This window comes from Xiphophorus couchianus, chromosome 21 (genome assembly GCF_001444195.1).
Source record: "Xiphophorus couchianus chromosome 21, X_couchianus-1.0, whole genome shotgun sequence".
Classification (NCBI taxonomy): domain Eukaryota; kingdom Metazoa; phylum Chordata; class Actinopteri; order Cyprinodontiformes; family Poeciliidae; genus Xiphophorus; species Xiphophorus couchianus.
In genome coordinates this window covers 17,602,895-17,626,356 of record NC_040248.1, presented here as the reverse complement: position 1 = coordinate 17,626,356, position 23,462 = coordinate 17,602,895, and the positions used below count along the sequence as shown (strand labels likewise).

Sequence of the window (23,462 nt, the reverse complement as noted above, 5' to 3'; positions counted from 1 at the left end):
ACAGTTGGTCTTTGCAACCATTAAGGACCTGCAACAGTAACAAAGCATGACTGCCCAGTCGCAATCCTCAATGAACGTCATTGGGATTTTCTGACATGGACCAACATGACAGAAAGGCAAGAATATGAAAGGGAATTATACACGGCTTTTAACATGTTTTATAAAAAAAACATCTGAAATGTAATTCAGTGAATCTGAACTACTAATCAGGCAAGGAAGGCAGTAATCAGTAAAGCAGCCGAGAGGGGAAATTTTGACTCCAACTTCACGAAATGTCAGGAAGTTTTGCATTTTGTGTAACCCATGTATTGGCAAACAGAAATGGGGAAGAAACTGTGTTTTCACAATTGTAGGTTTATCACACAAAGTCTGAATAAAATACACTAAAGTGTTTGATGGAACATGATAAACAGGTATGAAATTTCCTGCAATACTATAAAGGCAATTTGCTTTAGGACCTTCACTCAATTTCTTGGTAACTAAAATAACCGCACATGCATTTAAGGAATATGTTATTAGTTTATGTGACATCCTCACTAGGCTGAAATCGCTCTGTGGATCAGAGTTTGAGCGTATCTCATGAGCTGGCAAACTGTCATGGCTACCAGTGGCGTTCATGAGTCAGTTAAGTCCACACCTCCAAATTTCCCTCGGCGGAAAAACGCGCACTTCGAGGAACCCGAGACACGAGCTTTGATGGTTTGGAACCCGGGAGATTAGAGCCACAGCACCTTCCACACCTGCTTTTTCATATCATCAGATAATCTCCTGTCGTCTGCAGCGGATCTCATATCAGAAGCGACTGTGTGGAGGCAAAGAAAAGTTGAGCCAAGAAAAGTGAAGAAGGCTGATGTCATCCAGCCATCTGTCAGGCCGGCGGTCCGCGGCTCAGCTGGAGGCGCTGGTGTGAATCCTGCTGACGGGGCCGAGGCGAGGCACGCCTGGTGGGCTTTCGGAACAGCACCTCTCCTCGGCCTCGGTAGATCTCCGAGGCTCCGGGGGAAGGTAAGCCGGGCAGCAGATGGCCAGGGGAGACGGCAACCCCACACATGGGCACAAACACAGCTGGACCTGATGCGGATCGGCTTTGCAGAGGAACACGCAGCAATATGTTCACCGCCTTGTGCCACGGACTGTGACTTCAACACGTGTTCTTCCCTGCTTTTCCACCTTTACTTTAATCAACCCAGTGTTTTTAGAAGTCAGGTTTACTTGGCTCATTATCGACAAGGCCGCGGCAACAGGGCGCACAAGTCTATCCCCACATTCGTTCACACTTATTAGCCAATCAGCTGGTGAGAAACAGCCCCCCTACCGGCTCTGGGTTATTTAAAGTCCTGTGGAGGGGAGCAGCCGCACAACGCTGTCGCTTCTCTCCCAATTTGGGCCCTAATGGCCACGAGGCGCTCAGTAGAGACGGGGCTGAGAGGCTTTTTGTTTCATTTCTTTATGACTTACCTGCGTGTGTTACTTAAGCTGCTTCCCATAGAATCAGAATCGTAACATGGATTAGCCTTGGAGTTTTCAGAGTCTCAAAGGTTTCTTTAAAAATGTTCATTAATTAAAAATTATCCATTCATTTCTATTGCAGGTATGCCTAAAGAAACAGAGGATTTTTATTTTGATTTATTTAAAATACAAGGGGAATTTCCTAATGACTGCAGACCTTAAACCAGCAGGGGATCTGCTGGTCCTGTAAAGGAAGATTTTGTTAATTAAATGCTGTTAATATTGTTGGCAATGTGGTTAAAATTAACTCAGATTTCGTCACGTTTGTTTTAAAGAGGCAAATCTGCACAAAACCTTTTTCATTACGAAATAAAAGCATGTATTTAGTATTTCTGGATGCAACATTGATACAGGGTTTGTAAAAAGTTCACAAGTCTGTGTGAAAATCTATAGTTTCTCAAAAATGAAAAAGAAATCTAACACTGCAAGGCAACCCGACCCACTAACCTGTTTACTTAAAGCTACCTGGATACAAAAATGAGGCAGAAATTAAATAAAGTTGAAAATCTTTGCGATGCCCATTTCCATGGTTCATAAGTTCATCCACTAGTTACAAGTTAGCAAAAGTCATCCAAGAGCATGATGCTGCCACTGCACAGTTTTCTGTGGCTTAGATGTATCCTGTTGTTTCTGTGCCAAACTGCAGTAACTGCGACCTAAAACACCGCCGTGCCTCAGGAGAATTTGACATGGCAAAGTTGTTTATTCGGAAAACAAAAAACTTGCACGCCTGCTCTTTTAAAATAGAGCTTAAGAAAGCAAATTTTCTAAAACTCCTATGGTGACTTTTCAGGCTCCCTTCAGTTTTCGTCTCGTCTTTTCTAAAAAAAAATTCAAGAATTAAATACTTTTAATGACCTCATCGTGACAGAAATGCATTGGGATGACTTGCAGCGGCGACTTCAAGCGAGGCCTTCTCGTCCAACATTAGTGACTGATCTCGGATATGCACTTTATGCACCGACTATTAAACCCGTTGGAACGTTTCCCAACTTTGTTGTAGCTGAATTAAACTACAGATTAAGAATGAAATGTCACTGTAGTTCATGCCTGTGAAAGCTAAAGACTAAATATAGAATATATAAATTTGTATGTTCTTACAATATTTTTCTGAATGCACTTAAAAAAAAAAAGACGTTTTTCCCCCATGAGCTGTCTGTACATTTTCAACATACCACCAGGTCTAAAAGTCACTTCCGAACTAATTTAAACACACAGTTTCACACAATTCACAGCAAAGAAGAAAACCGAAGCGTCAAGACATTAGAAGAAGCAGTGTATATCTTTATTCCGCTCTATGTACATCATTTACAGTATAATACAGCAACAATACAGGGTTCTGCTACACAGTCAGGATTGCACCGCTTTAGAGTCAGGCCTCAGTGGTTGGGTACCGTGGTTACGAGAGACAGCAGATACAGCATACATCTTTGGCTTTACTGGCATAACAAAACACACACACACACACACGACACATCTGAACGCAAACGTTCATCACGACGGACCTGAAGGTGAAAGAAATTACAGGAGTCTACATGGTCACTCTGAAGTCCTTTCTGCACATGCAGAGATCATCTCCGATAACTGGCATGAAGTTCGTTTGAGGTCAAGTTAAAACCGGTCGACGCTTTGCGCAGAGGAACATCTCCGCGAGAGACTGGACGAGAGACGGGCGGGGGAAGGAGGGGAGGGGAAAACGGAGACAGAGAGGTGACACGGAGAGACGGAGGCGGGAGCCGACGGAGAGATGAATGCGGCGGGGTCGCCGAGGTGAGGAGATGGTGTAATGATTAGATCACAGATACCCTTGAGCCTCCTACCAATCCCTCCTGCGCTCCAAAAAGGAAAAAAAAAAAGAGGAGAGGAAGGCCTGCAGCTTTAAATGGCCCTGCTGTCAGAGGTCAACTAGGCTGAGGAAGAGGAGGAGGAAGAGCGGGAGTGGATTACTGGAGTCTGTGATTAGAGAACCGGCTCCATTTTTTTTTTTTTTTTTTCAAAAGGAAGATGTGATCCATCTATATAAGGAAGGTCTCCAATAGTTTTCCTGGCGATATTATTGGAGGAAGATTTTCAGGGTTAATAATCAACATAGCAGAAATTCATAAATTAAATTTTAAGCCAAAGCAGAACTATGATTCACTGAGAAATTCAAACCTTCTGTTTTTTTTGCCTCCACAGTTCCCTCCTCCTCCTAATCATATGATGTCATCTCCAGACTTTAAGAGCTGCGCTTAGGATGCTTCCATCTGGTGGTCACTTATTAAAATTGTTGATTTGAAACCCATTTAAAAAAGAAGAAAAAGAAGAACTCATTAATGTGACTCGTTCTTGACGGAGAACAAAAAAAAAAAAAAAGAAAACATGATAAAAGCAGCGAGTGTCAGATGTGACAGGGTGTTATTCGTGACTTTCACACGTAATGGACCCATTAAGTCCACAAAACAGTCACAACGGAAACCATTAACCGAAACTGTGGCACAATACGAATTGGCGTCGACACAATGAAAATGTGACAGTGGGGTGGATTGGGTGGGAGATGAGGAGGGAAGGCATCGCCTCGGGGCTGATTTTCGAACGTGACAGCTGCCTTGATCTCGGTTAAATTTCAATCTGAGCTCCGAAACTTCATCTTCAAACGCACTTTCCTACATCTACACGTACAGCCTCTGGTGTGGCGGGCTGTTAGAGAGGCAGAACGCAAAGATCCAAATATGTCAGGAAAAGAAGTTATAGAGCAAAGTAAAAATAATAACTTTTTTTTTTTCTTTAAATTCAACATAGTGTTCTGGTTGCCTGAACAGAAATTAGACCGACTCGTGATTGGCCGACTACCGCTTGACCTCCAGAGAGGATTGTAAATGATGTTGAAAATGGAAGAAAAGTACAAGTTTTGCTTGGAAAAGGCTTTCGTGCTGAAGATAAATTAGGACAAATGTGCAAAGGTATTCACACCCATTCAACTATTCCACATGTAAAGTTCAACGTGAAACTCTAAAACAGGATTTCCACACATCCTTAAAAAGTCTTAGTGGTAAGACTTTTTGAAATTAAGGCCTTAAAATGTTTTAAACTCATTGGAAAAATGCAAAGTTGGCAAAAAAATAAAACTATTTTTAAAATTTTGTATTGTATGCAGTTTATTTTTTGTCTGACTTTTCAGGTTGAGCCGCACTCAGACGTCTTCATTGGGTTCTGTGACTCCAAGCGGTTGAGTCACAGAACCCAACCGCTAACTAGCTGCTAATTTGCCTCAGCTAGCTAGCTAGCTTTTTTTGTGTCTATCAGGTTTGAGAGTAAATTCATCTCCAACATCCATCTTTGCCACCGGCTCACTTCTGTTGCCCACACACGTTATGCTACATTCATTCTGTGCAAAAAAAAAAAAAAAAGCTCGGCAATATTACTATATAAAATATGAATACTGTAATGTAATATGATACACCGGTAATATACAAAGTAGACTTTTGTTTTTAACATTTCTGTCAAGATACTGGTCTTAAATTTAAATTTGGTCTCCAAAAGTCTTACATGTGAGTTAGTGGAACCAACTCAAGATAAAGACCTGCAATTTTATTGAGGGATTTCAGAGTAAATGGGGCAAAACAAGTTTATTACTTTGTTTGCGATGTCTCAAAAATGTGGAGAAGTTCAAGGGGTGTGAAGACCTTTGGCAGACAGCGGACTGCGAGTCAGCCGTTGCCCCTGGCGAGGACGAAGCTGAAGAAACCATTCGTGAGCGCGGGCCTTCCAGGCAGCTCGGCTGTCTCCTCCCGACAGGCCGCTAATGCCCGTAATAAGATAAACCTCCGGCGGACGGGCTCCTGTTGACAGAAGCCGCCACCGATAAGAGCAGGAGGATCGTTCACGGCCAGAACGACGAACAACACGAGAGGCCCGGCTCGTAGATAAAGCGTGAAGAAAATGGGAACAACGGCGATCAATCGCTGGCAGCTGTGTGGCGACCACCCCCGCTCACGCCCCGCCTTTCCTGGAGCTCTCCGCTGGCCTCCAGTAAGAGCTCGACGACGACATGATCGCAATCTGAAGGAGGAAGGAGGGAGGTGCGAATGAATCCCGAGTCGTCGAGTCGTCAATAACGGCCCGGGTTTGTAGAACAAACACATGAGCAAGGTCATAACTGGCTGGAATCCATCCAGAGTGAAATCAAAGCCAAACAAAACAAACAAGCAAAACTTCACATAGAGGGACTCCTTAGAGAGGCTGTAGTTGATGGCATCCGAGTCTTCGCTTGTGGGAGAAAGTGGGAGATGGGACGGGCGGATGGCGGCAGGCTGGTGGGGAAGAAACGAAGTGACCGTCGTTTCCCCTCGACGGTCAGGCTGCTCCGCCGCACTGAGTCAAGCAGAAATGATGGGGCTTGTTTGCGTCCTGTGGCCCACTGTAGCCCTTTCTCTCAGCCGAAGGCTGCTGGGGCGGTTTGAGGCAGCAGGGCGTCGTGTAGGAGAATCGAGCGACCGCGCCGCTCAGTCTTCTCTTTCTCTTTTTCCTTTTTCCAATCCAGCTCGTCGGTCGGCTCACTCCTCGCCCTCCTCCACGTACGTAGACGGAAACCAACCGACCTGAGGGAGAAAGGGAGGAGAATAAGTGACGGATTGAGAACCCCCTTCCTTTCATTCAGCTTTTAACACGAGCCAACAGGCTCCGTCACCTCCGCGCCGGTGTTTTCAATTAAAACTCGAACCCGGCAGTAGAGAAGGTGAAGCTGCTTAAGCTGCAGATAAATCAGAACCGCAAAAATCCAAAGATCAAAAGTCGATTTTGCAGAGTGAGATTGGCCATGCAGCCACTGACAAAGATACGGAATATCATTCTGAAAATTGCTTTCCTACGACTGCGCTAAGATGAGAAGCTACAATTTCATTCTGAGATCCTGTCATTTTTTTCCCCCTCTCTCTTTCCTTGCTGTGAAACTCCCGGCGAGCTTCCTTGGCTGCTGCGTGAGCTAAAAAGGTAACATGGTTATTTCATGAATCATCATTTCTAACAATGATTCATAAAATACTGTACATACAGTTGCTTCCAAAAGTATTTCTCACATTTAATACGTCACAACTGTAAACTCACGTGCATTTTACAGAAATTTTTTTTTGTTGAGACAACATAGAGCTGCAACGATAAATGTGAAACTCAACAACGAGTTTAAATACTTCGGATTTTGGAAGAATGCACCTTAAATATCGTGTTAACTCTTCAAAAGTCTAATATGATAAACTATTAGATCTTAAAAAAAAAAAAAAAGAAGCAATTTATGACTTTTTGTTTAAAAGCTCAATATATCTATATTCTATGAGCAGATGCTTCTCAAGTCTGAATTATTGCATTTACAACAAGCTCTGCCTTAGTAATGTGAAATTTATTACAGGTCATATGCTGCACTATAAAAAAGTAGAGATTTCAGAAGGGCACACTTTTGTCCAGAAGAAAAAGGGGAGGTGCTCTAGCACCACCTAGTGTCTATCTGTGCCTACAGTTGACACTGTTGAGTAAAAACAACTAATTATCAACATGTTGTTTTGATCACATTTTAATCTGTCTTATAATTTACAGAAAAGCTTATAAAATAGAGAGATGCATCTGTTTGTCGCAGCGCGTTCCACCAGCTGGTTTCCACTGCCTTTACTGGGACAAACGGCTCTCTTTAGGTTCCCTTCACTGTAAACACTCCACATCTGGCTGAGCGGAGGATTGAAACGCAAAACACAGCAACACTTCTAGACTCGCCGAGCCGAAATGCAGAGAGAGTCGGCACACATTGCTGTTTCTGCATCCTGACCCTGACGTCTCTCGGTAACGTGTGTGGAGAGCTCTGCCGGGATTGGCTTTTACGGATTTAACCGTAAACAACAACACACTAAAGAATGAGCCGTGAAAAGTGGATGGAAATGTTTTCTGGGTCCTCGCAGAGTAAAATATTCACCAAAATATCTTCTCAAATCAATCCTAGAGTGAAGAGTTCATTAACGGGGAACTCGACAGTGAGTTTTAGAGACATTTAAACTTCATTACGGACTCCAATTTAAAGGCACAGTGTTAGCATTTGGGGCTGGATCCAGAAAAAAAAAAAAAACAAAAAAAAAAAACAGCATGAACGCTCACGCAGTCCAACTTTCTTCTCCTCTGGTTTATCAATCAGCGTTGCCGGGGCGACACTCACCCGGCCGTTGACCTCGCCCCGCCACCAGCCGTTGGCTCCGGACTTGGTGTAGATCTTCACCACGTCGCCCTCCTGCAGCGACAGCTCCCGGGTGTCTCTGGAGCTGAAGTCGTACCGCGCTATGGCCACGCCGATCACTTTGGGCGTCAGCACTTGGGGCGAAAAACAGAAAGAAATGAAAAAAAAAACAACAACAACCACATTTTAGAACAGACGTTCAAACGTGCTGACGTCTCCACAACAGGTATGAACAAACACGTACAGGCAGTCAGACTGATGTAGACGCAAAAGTGGAGACAAGCTTTAGATAAATTCAAAGAACTGAAAAGATTCAAGAAAAACTTTTCCCCCTTTTCTGCCCCACCCCTGGGAAACGTGTCAATTGCTTTAAAATAAGTATTTTCATTAATATTTTGTTGCAGCAGAGGAACACCTCATGAAAATAGATGGAACAATCCAAGTACATTTGTGAATAAAAGAGCCAATCAAATTATGTCACAACTTTTGACACAATTAATGAAGATAACATTTCTATAATTTAGAATGAAAAAGAAATGAAAGGTGCCATATGGTAGAACAAGCTTTAGGCGATCAGACACATTTATTTAGAATTACTTTTAGCATTTTTATGTTTCTATTAATATTTCATTTTTAATCCCTGACTCAACAGAAAGCACTTTGCTGCTGTACTCACTGTTGTACTGTGCTACATGAAGAAAATTTGACTGACTAAATAAATACATTTGATCAGTATTTAGTTCTTTATAATAATCTTAGACGTTGTTACTAGATGCATACCAATACTTGGTATCGGACTTGAAAACCTCCTTTAGAAAACACTATCTTGAGTTCTAATTAGTTTTCACAGACAAAGACCAGCTCCGGTGTTTTGACGTAGGGGTGTGTGCGTGTGTGTGTGAGAGAGAGAGAGAATAAATGTCTCCTGTTGAGGGGAAAACAGTGCGAGACACATGTGGAGCAGGTGGAGCTAGATACCAAAGCTCCATCCCACCCTGCCGCCTCTCCTCTTGTCCAGACCGCGCGCTCCGCCCGGGCTAAGCTGACAGGTTGAAATGGAATGTCAGACCTCTACAACCTGGCCGTGGGGATAGAATATCTAATATAGAGAAGCTCTGTGAACTTGGACACTTCCACCTTTTCTTTGACGGACGGACCCACAGGCGCGCACACACACTCACACACAGCTACATAAAAGCTAAATAAATAAATAAGTAAAATGCCTCACATGCCAGGTCTTTTTCCTTTCTTTACTTTTTCCAAAAGCAATATAACGTGCAAAAACAAAGCACACGAACCTCACATACTGTACATGCAGTAGTCAAACGAACACGTAGGATGACAGGTGTGCACGCACGACGACGCGAGCGTCGAAGCGGTGCAACGGGAGGCCAGATGAAAGGGTGCAAAAGCCGAGGTTCGTGCGATGATGCGAAGGCGCCGGGCTGCGGGACAGCATGCTAAGCAGCCTTCGGCGGCGTTGAGAGGAGCGGAGAAGAGAGAGGGAGAGAGAGAAATGGAGTGACGCTGTACCTGTACCTGACCAGAAGGGAGCAGAGGAAGGAGGCACAAAGCTGTAGCCGGCAGGAGTTACGAGAGAGAGGCCGCAGAGCAATGGAGCTATGGCGGGGCGGGGCCAGGCAGGAGGTGGGGAGGGGTGGTGGGTCGCAGAGATGCAGGGGAAACGGGGGAGGTGAAGGGGTGGCAGAAAGAAAGAGAAGCAAAGGAGATAAATGAAACATGTTTTCAAAACACTCCAAACCTGGATTTTTCTATTTCAAATGCATGTTTGGTAGAAACTAGTGCATGCCCTTCACAGTATTTACTCTCTTTTTAACCCCGTGCACAGACTTTAGCCAGTCATCGACTGTTCAACTCAGATATTGGGAACCCAAATGCTTAACGTTGCACTGCTCTGTACGTGTGCTCGTGATCTCTCGTCGTTTTGCCTGATTTCAGCCCTTAAACACATGAAGCGGAGCGAAGTCAAGCTGTACAGAACACCCACCAGAAGACATCCAGCAGGTGTTATAACTGAAAACCTTGAGGAAAGAATAGTGCAGGAAGGTGTAGCTCCCAAATACACAGATCCAGAACATTGAGGGCTGAGGGGGTAAAATGAAGTTCAAAGGCTGATCCCCGCTGAGCTCCTGTTGCTGCAGTTCATCCGGCTTTTATACTCGATTTATTGTACAATGCCCGGCAATCTGTGGGCCCGTTTCTCTTTTAAAGGTCACGAGAGCCATTGTTAGACTATAATCTTTTTTGAAATGCCACAAGATTACAAAATATCGAACTTGGACTTGGAAGTCAGTTACAAATGTTCAATCGGACCAATTTTAAGTCAAAGAAATACACACGTATCTTCATTAGGAACAGCGTTTCTCATTTAAATCTAAGAACTTTAACGGATTTGTGATTAAAGTACTACACAGTTAGTGAAAAAAAAAAAAACTTGATAAAAACGTGCTTTTTCACCTGTAGTAATTTCAAGACAGTTACAGACAAACTCGTTAAATATAATTTCCATTGACAAAGGAGCTGACGGACAGCAGTGTACATACAGGCAACCAGTTTCAGGAGCAGAATCTCTCTTCAACAACTTTATTGTCTTTCTGCATGATGGAGTTAGTAGTTTTGTTACAGCAGCTCAATTTTCTCTGGCAGGAAAACCAATTACAAACCACATGGACTTTCTGATCATTTGGGCTGGGATTTTAACATAATAATTACAAATTATTATTATTTTACATACAAAAGACCTGAGCCAGAACCTTTGCACCGTATTTCTGGTACGCCCTTGAATCTGACGCACAAGCGACATCTGCTTCTCTTGACCCATTCTGGGCCGATTTTTTTCCCTTCGATAAATGTACTGATGAGATGCCGGAAAAGACGATTGTTGTCTGCAAGTTGTTCCAAAAGGAAGTTGGCCAATCACAGAAGTTATTCAAGACTAAAATAAAATCTCAAAACAAAATATTTAGCAGCGGTACAGACATCTCCCATGCTAATGTCCACAGAAGTTACATAAACAATCAGGTGTTCATTAAACACTTCAAGGCTAAATGGGTATAAAAGGACTCTGACCTAATCTGATGGCTGTATAACCTTAAAAAAGCAAATTAAAAGCAGATAATGTCTTTGTTGCTGAGATCATATGTCTATTTATTCAATAATTTAGCAGCAAAATAGAAACATCAGACTACTGGTCACTAATGATGAAACGACACAAACCCAAAGCAGCTCAGCACCACAGATAGCGACTGGATCATTTGATCAATTTCAACTGAGAGCCTGGAGCAACGAGCAACTGCTGAAGGTAGGTTTATTGTTGACGCGTTGAACCAGGTATGCAGAAAAAATACGCAGTGGCACGCTTGCAATTTGGCTTGTCAAAGTTAAATGCAAGAGTGAAAATCAAGCCAGTCATGTAGCATAACATTTTATTCCATATTTTACACCTATTACATCACTAAAATCAGTCGGTCTTGTAAAGTTATTAGCAATCATGAGGTCCACCGCCCTCCCACAAACCCCTGGGAGCTCTGCCCCTGTACCTATATAAAGGCTATATAGACTTTAGCTATATAGCCAAAGGCTATATAGCAGAGTGGCGAGCTTTATCTACGTAAAACTGTAATTCCCACTGCGGCAGATAAATGCCCCAACTTTGTGAAAAATGTTCCACTTTGAACAATGCAATAGGCGAGTTAACCGGCCCAAGTTATTGATATGCTGTAAGGAGAGCAGGGCTCTAGTGGTTTTTAAAATGAATTCTAATCAAGGCGCTTAGAGACAGCTCAGCAAGGGCTGATGGTTTCAGGGTGCGAGCGATATGAAGAGGGATCACACAGCCGCCGAGACGCCAGCTGAATTTCACAGGCTTTATTTTTGAACAATCTGATTTGTGTGACTGCTGAGATTCAGCACACACACACACACACACACGCATCATTTCGTGGGAGAGAGAAAGAGAGAGAGAGAGAGAGGGAAAGTGAAGATGAGTGTAAGAATCCAATCATGAGCCAAGAGTGCCCACACAGACTGCGAGCTGAAGCCGCTCCATGGCGTCCTGTTTGTTTATGTTCTAAGTTAACACTGACGGTGTCGCGTTATCAATCAGCTGTCACTCGCCGAAAGCCGTCCAAAGAGCGCAAGAGAAAGCGCGAGCGTTAATTAGGAAGTACTCCAGCGGCGCTCTGGGAATGACGGCAATCATAAACAGAAGTCATTTAAATGTGAAAGAGAGGAAATGAATCCTGCGCTGCAGGAGGGGGGGCGGCCTGCCTCGTAAAGACGGAGGACTTTGGCAGAACAAAACAAAACCCATTTGGACCGGAGCGGCCTCCAATTGAAGCTTTGAAGCCGAGATTGAACCGCGGGAACGGAGAAACCCAGCAGCCGCGCGCAATCTGTTCGCATTTCCGACGCACCCCTGAACGCGACCGGCGGCGGCACGCGGGCTTTCAGATGGGATCTTATTTACGGCTCGTCGTGATGCCAGATTTTTCATTACCCACTGATGGGCAGCTCACACAATGGGTTTGATGGCGTTTCTCAGCTTGTGCGACGTGAACATGGAAACAGCAGGCTCTGATAAGGCAAGCTGCTTCCTGCTCGTCGGTTCACTGGTAGCGATTCTTCCCTTTTTTCCGACCCAGAAAACATTCATCCAAGCTAATGAGACAGAAAATAAGAGTGACTTGACACGGAAAAGCGTCCCGAAAACGTCGCTCCTTGCGTGTCCGCGCCACGAGAACCTCCTTTTTTATTTCGTCTATAATCACTCCTGAGGTGAAAGTCTGAGAAAGCATTCGCCTCTAAACAAGATCTCATTAAAATGCTGCGTTCACGCTCACACGCCAGCTACACCTGTTAACTTCCACTTCGGCGACGGTGTCTCCTTTCATTCAGCTCGGGATAAATAAAAGCTTGCTGCTTAGAGAAAATCGGGGTTAGCCGCAGTAATGACACAGACGCAAGGGTTGCGGCGGCTGAATGCATAAATAATCAACAGCGTTTTTTATGTTGTGCGTTTGGTACAGTTTGACGCGTCTGAAGTGCTCGCTTTTGTTCGGGGGGTGATGCTGGGTTCGTTCGCGAAAGGAACAAGCGTTTCTTTCTTGTGAAGGTGGAAAGGAAAAAAAAAAAAAAAAAGAAAAAAGGAAATCCACCTCCTTAAATCATCAGCTCAGCCGCTGACAGACGGAACACAACAACCTTCAGTGATGCCGACAGTCTCTGGGCTGCTCGACGGAGTAAAACTGTTTGTAGAAACATCAGATGGTTCATGAACTTTACAAACACCCCTGTCTGTGCTTTATAGAGAGTCGTGCAACAAAAAAAAAAAAAAAATATCCAGGAGCTCAGAGCTTATTCACATTGGGTTACTTTGCGACATTCAAACACTCCACTGTACTTTAACGGGGATTTTATGCCACAGATCAGCAGAACGTAGTGAATGATTCCGCTATGCTAGTGGTGAAGTGGACAGTTGCAACTAAATATATATTTTAAAGAAAGAGTGGTGTTCAGCTCACTTTAGATGGATGCCCGCTAAATAAAAATCCAGTGCACCCACTAAAGGGGTGAAGGTTTTACGGTGCATTCACACCCGCCATGTTTGGTCCAGTTTATTCGAACTCTGGTTCGTTTGTTTAGAAAGTCCAGTTCGTTTGAAGAGGTGTGAATTCAATCGAACTCTGAAGTCAACTCAGGTCTACCTAAAAACCTAAGTCTCAGTTCGGTTGACGTGAACTCTGGTGAGGTTCGAATGCATATATGGTATATGAAAGCCGAGTCACTCCAAAAGTCACTGTAGCGCCGGGCATTCTGGGTAAATATGAGCACAATGTGCGTGCGTGTCTTGCGCAAGGGGCAAAAATGGTTCACAGTCTTTTGCTGAAGACAAAAGAGAAATCTTACAATTGTTAATGTCTGATGCCACTGCGTTTTGTGAAGAAGTTATGCGCATTGTCTTCTTCTGTGGTTTTCTTGTCTCTTCAGTGGTTCTTGGCGTAGTGCCCCCACAGGCACTGGGGTGAACAGGTGTTTCAATTAGTTTGGATCATTTGAAACGGTGTGACAGCCAACCGCAGCAGCTGAAAACGTAGCAAACGTTGCAATTGAACTGGGACTCCTGCACTTTCAGATGTGAAAACATCCTTAGTTTATGGCTGACTAAAGCCGGGAGAGACTGAGCCCAACAGAGGGGCTATATACAAATATACACCGCTCTATGCTGTGTTGGTCTATCACATCAAATACTAATAAAACACATCGAAGTCTGTGGCTGTAATGTGAAAAAGTTCAAGGGGTATAAATACCACTGCAATGCACCATCAAGACATGCTTCCAATCCAAAAGACTAAACAATATGATAGATTTAAGTAGTTGCACATATCAAATGACATAATGTTGGACTAGTGAATGTTAAATGAATGTTAATTTATTGAGATTATCCCGCTCCCATGAAACTAATTGATTTGATCTTCAGTAATCAGCCAGGGAGCGTTATCAAATCCAATACCATGCTCAGGGAATTCTCCCACCGCCGTCTGACAGCGAGTCAAAACCGATTAGCATCACAGGAGGCCGGGCTGCCGGTAACAGCGAATCGCTGTGCAGCTCTTAAAAAGCCTCCAAGGCGCTCCCATCTGAATGAAGGCAGCGTTTAGGAGGCAGCGCTATCTGCAGACAACCTATCGCGTGGGTAAGTGTTTTAACTTCTTTTTCCCCCCCCCTTCGTCACCTGGCTTTGGTGCAAGGCGATTAAAGGCATCCTTGGTATTTATTCTTTCTCACATGAAAATATATGAATCTAAACATAACAGGGTCTGTTCCTTTTTTAACGAGAATCAGGATAAGGCATCAAGTGAAATAATGTTTTTTGTCATTTTCTAATCATAATTTATGAAGACAAACCTATACATGAACCATATTTTTTAGGTATATCAGGGCCAGCTGTCATTCAGTTATGTATAATTCCTAAGCCAAACTAAAGAAAACAGAACAGCATAGAATGCTTTAGTTGTGGTTTATATTCAAGCGGAGCAGCAGCTTTTCACATTGATAATTAGCATCTGTCAGCCCAAGCTGTGTAGTAACAAGCTACATTTAATCAACTACATTTACTTAAGTAACATTTTTGAGAAAAAAAACATTTTGTTGAGTTGAGTAATTTTATTATGAAGTATCGCTACTCTTGGTAAAGTAGCTTCTGGCCACTGTGGGAAATGAAGACCAACCTTGTTTTAACCAAACAGTCAACAGACACACAACTGCAGTTTCTGTTAAAGTGTCATAAGTTTTACATTGAAAGAAATTGATTTGGGAAAATGTGTCTTTTGTCCTGATTTTGTTATTTTGTAACTATGATATCCATATGAATTATTTCCGTTTTGGTCTTTAAATGCCTCATATTTTGGTCCGTCTGATGATGTCAGTATTAGATATTAAATGCTTGCCGTTTGGAGTAGCCTTTTTACCAAATACTCTTTCACTCTTCTTGCTTTTTCTTGAGTAAAAATGTGCTGGAGATAGACGAGTGCAATTTTCGGGTACTCTGCCCACCTCTGCTGTCAGCACAAAAAACCAGCCGGTTTGCGGCATACTATTTCTGGTATTGAGGTATTCCACTGTCTTAAAAAAAGACAAATGGAAAAAAAAATAATAATAATATTCCCACACGTGAACTGTCACTCAGCTGTGTATTATGGCTGAACTGGGATAAATATCTTAACTGATACTACAAATTAGTATCAGTGATACTAATTTGTAGCAGCTGGATCTTGTTTTTTTTTAAATAACTTTCATTTTAATGTCATGATACTGTGAAACGGTGATATTAACTTACTGTAAAGAGTATCACATTGGATCATTTGTGTGTTGTACTCACTGTTGCTGCCTGATCGGTTGAAGCGGTGCACGGCCGCGTTCTCCGGTTCCCGGTAGGGGAACTGCAGGGTGGTGTCCAGACTCTTAAAGCCTTCTCTCAGAGAGTGGTGTTTGTAGTACTCGATCAGCTCCTTTACGCAAAAGAGGCACATTTACAATCAACGTAAACAGAAGTAATATGCCCTTTTACTTTTTTGTTTTTACAGAAAACCCAGAGTCTACCATTAAAAAAAAAAAAAAGGTCAGTTTCCACATCTCTAATTAGAGCCATATTGTTAGACTAAAACCAGTTGTTGACACTTCATTACACGAACAGTATGGTAACGTTAATAAGAAAAAGAAAGAAAAAGTGAACAGAAGGAAAAGACTCACTAATATGCTCCTGAACTTCTTGTTCTCTGCAATGTAGTAGCAGCCCTCCTTGGTCAGGATCTTTATGTGCTTCACGTCGTTGTTGTACCTGTGGGCCATTGAATAAGTTATGAGTGTAATTTCCCTCTCTGATCACCGCCATCGATCGGTTGCCGGCCTCTGGCCCCGCGTGGAGAGCCCGGGCCATCCCTCTAATGCATCTGGGTCCCAGAAGTTTGTGACACTGTGAGAATGATGAGTGTCAGGTAAATGCTTCCCCAAGTCGCATGTTTGTGTTTGCATTAACAGTCTGGCGGAATAGAAAGCTTTGTGCGCAAATAAACGACGTCGGTCATCCGCTGTGTTGCTTTGTAAGCAGCAATGTCGACGGTTTGACTTTGTCCCGCAATTTTGTTGAAAAATCCAGGTGATTTAATCGGCGGACTGTATTAGAGGTGTCCCACCACATACTGTACTCTGTTCTCTTTTATAAACAGGATTTAATCCAGCCAAATGAACTGGGCTGACGTCCGACGTCTTGTAAACTCAGATCGACTCGCATGCAGTCTCAAAGGCAACAAGATCGGATTCTCAGCAACGATAACCCTCAACGACAACGTTGTGCATTACAGCTGCGGAAACAGAACCAAGGTTCTATCAGAAACAACCGGTTACAACCTCAAACTTCAGTTTCTTCACCGCTTCCTGTAAGCCAATGAAGAAACATGCATCCACATTCAGGCAATAAAAGCAGTTAAAGTCCGTCCAACTGACCAAATATATGGTTGGTATTTAAAATGCGAGTGTGTGACACTTTCAAGAGGTTTTTGGTGGAGGTGTTTAGTTTCTACGCTTCTATAATATGGAAAAAATCTTCCAGAAAACTGTTGAAACACTGATTTCCTCTAAATCAAGGCTAAAAACACACCTGTTCAAGTTTGTCTTTGATTAATAACAACTGGAACATTGATCTGATGTTTTTACTTGATGATTTTGTAAAAGTAATGCTTATTGCTCATTTCATAATTGGTTCTTGTATGATGCTGTTATGGTGTAAAACCTGCTAAACGCTAAAATGTGCCGTACAAATAAACCTGACGCTTTGCGATATTGCACACGCTGATGTTACGATGGCAATAAATCCAATTATAATGTGGCAAGACTTGAAGCTTTAGTTCAACATCCAATCAAATCTGAACTATTTCTGCAAAAGTGGTGCAGATCTGCACACTGAACAAGAGTCATAGCTGGAACTGCACCAGAAGGTGGATCGACAAAGCTCTAAAGACGGAGGTTCTAAGATAAGATGGGACTGGAACATCAGTACGCTTTTCATTTAAAACCAAAGAGTCTGTTTCTGTGGCTCTTATGTCGAGTCATGATGATTGCGTTTGAGCTGAGCGAGGTGTCGACATGCTGCTCTGTGGTTAACCGCAGGCTTGGCCTGGAGAACGGCGATCGCCACGTCGCCCTTCGGACAAGGTGCAAATTAGTCTGTCAAGTTCTGCGGCGTGGATGAAAGCTACAGCTGGTCAATGCTGTGGTTTGGCTAAATAAAAATAACAGTGCAGCCACGGAGATGCGGAAAACCTGTCAACTAACAGCGGGTAAAAGAAGAAAAAAAAAAAAGACAATAATCATCTTGGTCTTTGGAAAGACAGGCTGGCTAATCTGAACATCAGCAGCGTTCCAGATAACTCAGCAACAGAGAACTCTCAAACAAATCTCCAGTTCATGCGGAATGTTTTAAGTATGATCTGATTGCAGACTTACTTTATGCTGATGGCGTACTCTGTGAACTCTTTGCTGCGATGGCGGACCAGATAGGTGCTGTTGACCCTGTTGATGAGTTCTGCTTCTGCCTGAAATCTCTCTATTGGACCTGCAAACCTACAGCAGTAAAACAGAAAAAAAAAACAACCTTTAATCATTTACCTTTAGCTCAATGGAGCTTTTGGCTGTCATCATCTAACATTCAATGCCTTGTAAAAAGTATTCCTATTGTTTTTACCTTTTTACATTTAGTCATGTTGCGACTAGCTAGTGTTGGTCGTTCAGGATTTAAGTACCAGCTTTGCACATTAGGTGTTTGGCAAAGAAGCTCAAGATTAGTCCGACTGAAAGTCGGGGAGAAAAAGTCCAACTAGAAGTTGTAATAGTGTTTTGAAGTCATAATTACAAGAACAAGAGTCATAATTTCATATTCTTAAGTCATCACTATGAGTTTTCAAGTCATAATTAGCAGAATAAACATCATAATTATGACATTTAAAGTTATAAATACAAGAAGAAAAGTTGTAGTTATAAGTTGAAGTCCAATACAAGTCTTTAAGTCATAAATAAGTAAAAGTCTGGTTTGAAAAGTTGTCTCTTTCCGACAAATGAACCGGTTTTTACCTAAACCATTCAATTGTGGCACTAACTGTGTATTTTCTGTTGTAAACTCATCCTTCCATAAAAAATACCTGTCTTGTCTACAGATCCTCCCATCCACAATGCAAATGCATGCCACACTTTTCAGATTTTTACTTAAAAGAAAACGGCTCTACTTCATTACAACACGTAATGCAAAGCCTTTCTAAAATGTGCTGAAGTTTGTTTATGTAACATAACCGAATGTGAAAAAGTTCAATAGTTTTGAAACCGCATATCATGGCTGGCAAATTCGCAAAAGCCAAAGGTATCCCTTACACATCTGCATGATGTAACGATTTTGTTCTCAGTCGCATAATGTAGGAATAAAGGCAACAAACCCAAAGGACGGCAGCTGTTTGTGAACTCACCATAGCTGTGAGGAGTAATCGACAGGCTTCGGTACCTGCAGCAAGAGGGGAAAAAGCAGAGACGTGAGTCTGTGGCAGGTCAACACACACACGCACACGCGCACACACACCCCTTAGCTCCCATATAACGACATAACTTCAGTTCTGTTTCCAAGTTGACATGGTGCTGCTCCACAAGCAAAACTGCTCAATGCTCTCCTTATCTTTACGGCACCGAGATACGGCGATAAAACGGTTATCTGCAGCGGACCTCATGTTTCTGATGCAGCCTGAACTTGGGCAAATGGAAAGCAACAGTCCGTGTGTGGCGTACGCAAAACAAGCAGCTGCAAAGAAAGAGATAAATCTGAGATAAGTCAATTTTACATTCACCAAAACGGTGTCTGCAAAAACTTTGGTTTTTACAGCAATGTGAAAAAATAAAGATACTTCTCATACATTTGTTTGTTTATTAAGAAAAATTCACAAATTGATGTCTACTCTTATGTTTTTTCTCTTCCGGAAAGAAAGTGATTTATTTAATTAACCCTGTTTTACTCATTAAAGTTTGCCCTCTCAAAAGGCCAATAAGCTTAAAATGTTGTACCAAACATTCCACACTGGGACTAGAAGACATTTTAAATATCCCAAATAAAAACAATAAACAAAACCAAAAATAAAATGGATTATGCTGTCTCTCTAAACAAAGTTTCCCTTCAAATAAATGGAGCGCTGCAATGGAAACTATCATTTCAATTTATCATTAGATTAATTACTTGTCGTGACAGGACTAGTCGACGCTTGTAGGGTTTTCCCAATTGCTTCACATGACTGTATTTCATCACATACATGTCAAACATGCTAATCGTCCTTAAAACAGAAAAACCCAGTGGCCATCCCTCCCAGCAGTCCCTCGTATCTCCAGGTTGCGGCCCGCTATGTGAATCGCTACCGGCAGGACTGGAAGTAAAAGCTTGCTTACACACGGACACGGCCGCACGGCGTCGCTTGGAAAGAAGCCAGCCTCTTTCGTCGACAGGATCCTGCCCTGAAAGCACGCAGAGATAACTGTGTTACACACATCTGGCTGGATCGTGTCTCCGTAACTCAAGAACAATTAGGCGACAGCGCGAATGTACAGCTGCGGTCAGATGTGGCTGAAATGACTCCTGACGGGAAAAGAGGAAGAGGATGAGTTTTTTTATTCTTATTTTTAATTCTTCCCTTGGTGATAAAACTCAAAGTTCATCGCCATGACGTGTGCGCAATGTAGAGATTTGTCTGTTGTAGCAGCTACATGAAGGTTTCTGCTCCCTCTGACAGACACGGACACTGTGAGTTGATTCGATTTGACTTTGATTAACTGATAAGTATTTATAGATAATGGAAATTGCAGTCACTGAAATTACATTCAGTGTCAGAACTTTACATGCAGTCAAAATGGTATTTTTCCAACCGACTACTTGAATTGTTCTGACAAACAATAATGGATGCACAAGGCACAAAGCATACATTAAGCCTCGGTTATATTTGTTTAGAACAGCAAGTTAAACCTTCAAAAAGCTACATTTCTTTAAGGTCCTGGAATATTTCTGACTGAATTTTTGGCCACTCGTCTTGGCAGAGCTCATTTAGATAAGCCGGTTTCATGTCATGGACTTTGTTTTTAGGTAAAGTCTGCTACTTTTTAATTGAATTGAAGTCACTGAAGCCTAATGATGAGCCACTTTATCCCTTTCAAAACCAGCTTAAAGCCTTTTTGGGACTATTGTCCAGATAGAACACCAAAGTTTCAAATAAAGATGTCAGACTCATGTGAAAGGAAATTCACAAACAACCCAGAGATTTGCCAAGTGAGAAACAAGTGAGTGAAATAATAATAACTTGCTCCAAAATTCTTCAACTTTGCCACATTTCAACATCGCTTAGACACAAATAAGGCTTTCAACAAAACAATGATGCCAAAGAGATATCAAAAAGTGAAAAATTGACTTTTATCCAATAATTTAAAACGTCTGCACCCATTTCTTATTTTCAAAAAAATCATTGAAGTTGTTATTTCACCCTGGAAAAGAAAAGAAATGTTCACATTTATTAATAAAACACAAAAGAATAATGTGAAATTTATGCTGCTGATGAGTGGATGTCCAGAACTATATAATGTACAACTAAGAGAAAAATGTATATTAAAAAAATACTTTCATATTCAGAATGGAAAAAAATTATAATTTGTGGTTTGAAATGTACAAACTTTCTTCTTAGAAAAAAGAAAATATATCCCTTAGTGGAAATGTACAAATTTTCTGTTTCACTGGATCACTGAAACTGCATCCCAAGCAGGACCATTGGACCTGTGGCCTGAAACTATTCATGCACACTACTGAATAAAACCTAAACATATACTTTAGAGGCCTTCCTTCCAGGAGTTCAGGAACGTTAAAGATTTTTTCTTTTCCTTTTGGAGACACACAAGCATGTGATCTTTGTCCTTTGCATATATTGTCCACACATCAGGTTTCTTTGAATATAAAGAGAGCCTTAGTGTGCTTTTCTGTAAAAGCTGCAAAGCAATAAGGAGGTTGGCAGCTGGAGCAGCAGCACATTCGAGACCTCTTTTCCTAACTAGATTTAGACGTTTTAGGGATTTCTAGGTTTAGATAAAAAGCCCGAGGCAGCTTATATTGTGCACTCCAGGAACAAGTGAGGTTTTTTTTAAGGGACATTACCAGAAACATGCATGCTAACCCCATTTGGTTGCCCTCCTTTCCCTATCTGTGCAACCTCAGGACATCTTATCAGCACAGCGGGAAACTCCGCCGTCTCTCTGCGTACTCGCTCTGATAATGATTTCAGTCACGACTGTCAAAACAAACTCATAATTGCTGCTGAATAAAATCTAATTCCCCAACCCTGGAAACAAAAACAGCCAAAGTTTTTCCACACAATTAACTGATTTGTATTTTTTTTATTATTTGTTTTTGCAAAATGTAGTGAGATTTGCCAAGACTTCACAATGTGATGCAATCCTAACCCAGGCCTAAAAAGCTACATTTTCAGCCATCATGTAGTTATGACTCTGCCTGACTTCCACGCGGGTCGGCGACTGCTGCGCTAGAAAATTCCCAGGAAGGAGCTTATCTTGCCAGATCTAGAAAAGTTCAAACCTGATTCGTCTCCACCTAACAGTAAGTGTGTGCAATAAACAAACATATCCAGCGTCTGGGAATCCGACTTCCTGCTGAGAAGTGCAGTGCGTTGTTTTTAATTGTCTGCTGGGGCAACAACTGTGCCTTGGAATTTCATTTGTATTTGCTGCTTGTTAGCAGAAAGTGTCAAAGTGCTAGCGAGTCTCGTCAGAGAGAAGAAGCGGAGAGATGTTGTCACTTTTGTGAAAGGCTGAATTTATTTCAGCCCAAGAGACTGTCTCTTTAACAGATTGCATATGTCATCATATGGGTTTCATCAACTCACATTTAAGACTTTTTAAGATCTTTTTTAATACCATTATCAATGGAGTTTAAGACCTGTATTCCACATACAGGTCGCACGCACACAAAAAACATTGCCAATAAATAAATTGTATGGGTTGGCAACAAAAGTGATCCAATGACAAAGACGTATGTCGTCCATCATGCAACTGTCGATAAATTTGCATGTAAAAAAGCTAGCCAGCAAGAGTATGTTAGCAGCTAAGTTTTAGCTATGTAGTCTGTAAATCAATCAATTTCTTTTCTATACTTGAACAGTAAGTCCTTTGCACTCATTATTATGCCACTGGTTGACAAATTCTATATTTGTATAACTGATGAAAACAAACAAAAACATTCTTTAAAAACAAAAAATTAGCAGCTAGCTATAGCCGCAACCACCGTATATCACAGAATGCAGTGAATATGGCAGGACTCAAACCTTCGCGTACCAGTAAAGTCCAGCCAGGGAAAAAAAGTAAACTACATAGAATATGCGAAATTAAATACTCCTGTCACAGCACAATTTGTAAGGCTTTCGATTTTAAACATATATGAGTTTAAGACTTTTTAAAGATGTTTGGACACCCTGGATGTAAAACGCTGACAATTAAACTCAAACTTCACAGAAGAGTAAACACTATGCATTTTCAAATGAATTAGTATCTGGGGATGGTTCTGACAGTGGATAAAATGAGCAATCAGGACATGAGAGAGATATCTGACCTGCCACCACGGGCTGTGCAGGTCGGCGCATATTAACTCGATGATGTCTCCGGTCTGGATGGTGAGTGCCGGACCAGAGGCAGGACTCGGCACGCCAAAGTAGTTCCTGATGACCAGCATCTTGGGCAGACCTGCAAGATGAAGACGATTAGCCGCTGTGTGGGATCAGTTAATAGCAAGAGAAACACAAGGGCTTTGTTACGTTTGACGCATGTAGATGGAAGAAACGGGCCTCGTTGGCTAATATTGCTTGAATAATACTTATAAAAACACTTTTGCTCATATTTTTCTTTTTTTAACAGAAAAATTGCTGGTGCTGACAGTTTAATACTCTACACAAAGTTTATAGGTGAGCCCAAGCAGTCAATTAATTATAAGCTAAGTTATTCATAAATCTCCTCGGTTGGAGGAGCCACTTCAAGCATTCGGCATGCTGAGGTGAGAAAAGATTTATTGGTGCAAAGCATGAGATTAAGAAATGTAATTGCGCTATTTGCACCTTAAGACAGGTGACCAAAACAAGTCAATTAATTGAATTGAAATGTTGGTAAGTTA

The 23,462-nt window shown here is 42.0% G+C and overlaps 1 protein-coding gene across 3 annotated transcripts in view; it reads right to left on the bottom strand.

The window, feature by feature from the left end:
* Positions 1–2,772: 2,772 nt before the first annotated feature.
* Positions 2,773–23,462, bottom strand: part of vav3 (vav guanine nucleotide exchange factor 3) — a 103,214-nt gene continuing 82,524 nt past the window's right edge. Inside the window, exons 20-28 of one of the 3 annotated variants that reach the window (XM_028004944.1) lie at positions 22,908–23,038; positions 19,697–19,762; positions 18,736–18,770; positions 17,726–17,842; positions 15,974–16,061; positions 15,603–15,732; positions 9,236–9,322; positions 7,685–7,836; positions 2,773–6,089 (exon numbers count right to left, since the gene is read on the bottom strand). In XM_028004944.1, the coding sequence (XP_027860745.1) occupies positions 6,045–6,089; positions 7,685–7,836; positions 9,236–9,322; positions 15,603–15,732; positions 15,974–16,061; positions 17,726–17,842; positions 18,736–18,770; positions 19,697–19,762; positions 22,908–23,038 (851 nt within the window). In that variant the 3' untranslated portion in view covers positions 2,773–6,044. The remainder of the gene's footprint in view (positions 6,090–7,684; positions 7,837–9,235; positions 9,323–15,602; positions 15,733–15,973; positions 16,062–17,725; positions 17,843–18,735; positions 18,771–19,696; positions 19,763–22,907; positions 23,039–23,462) is intronic. The other 2 variants (XM_028004945.1, XM_028004946.1) reach the window with 2 other exon arrangements.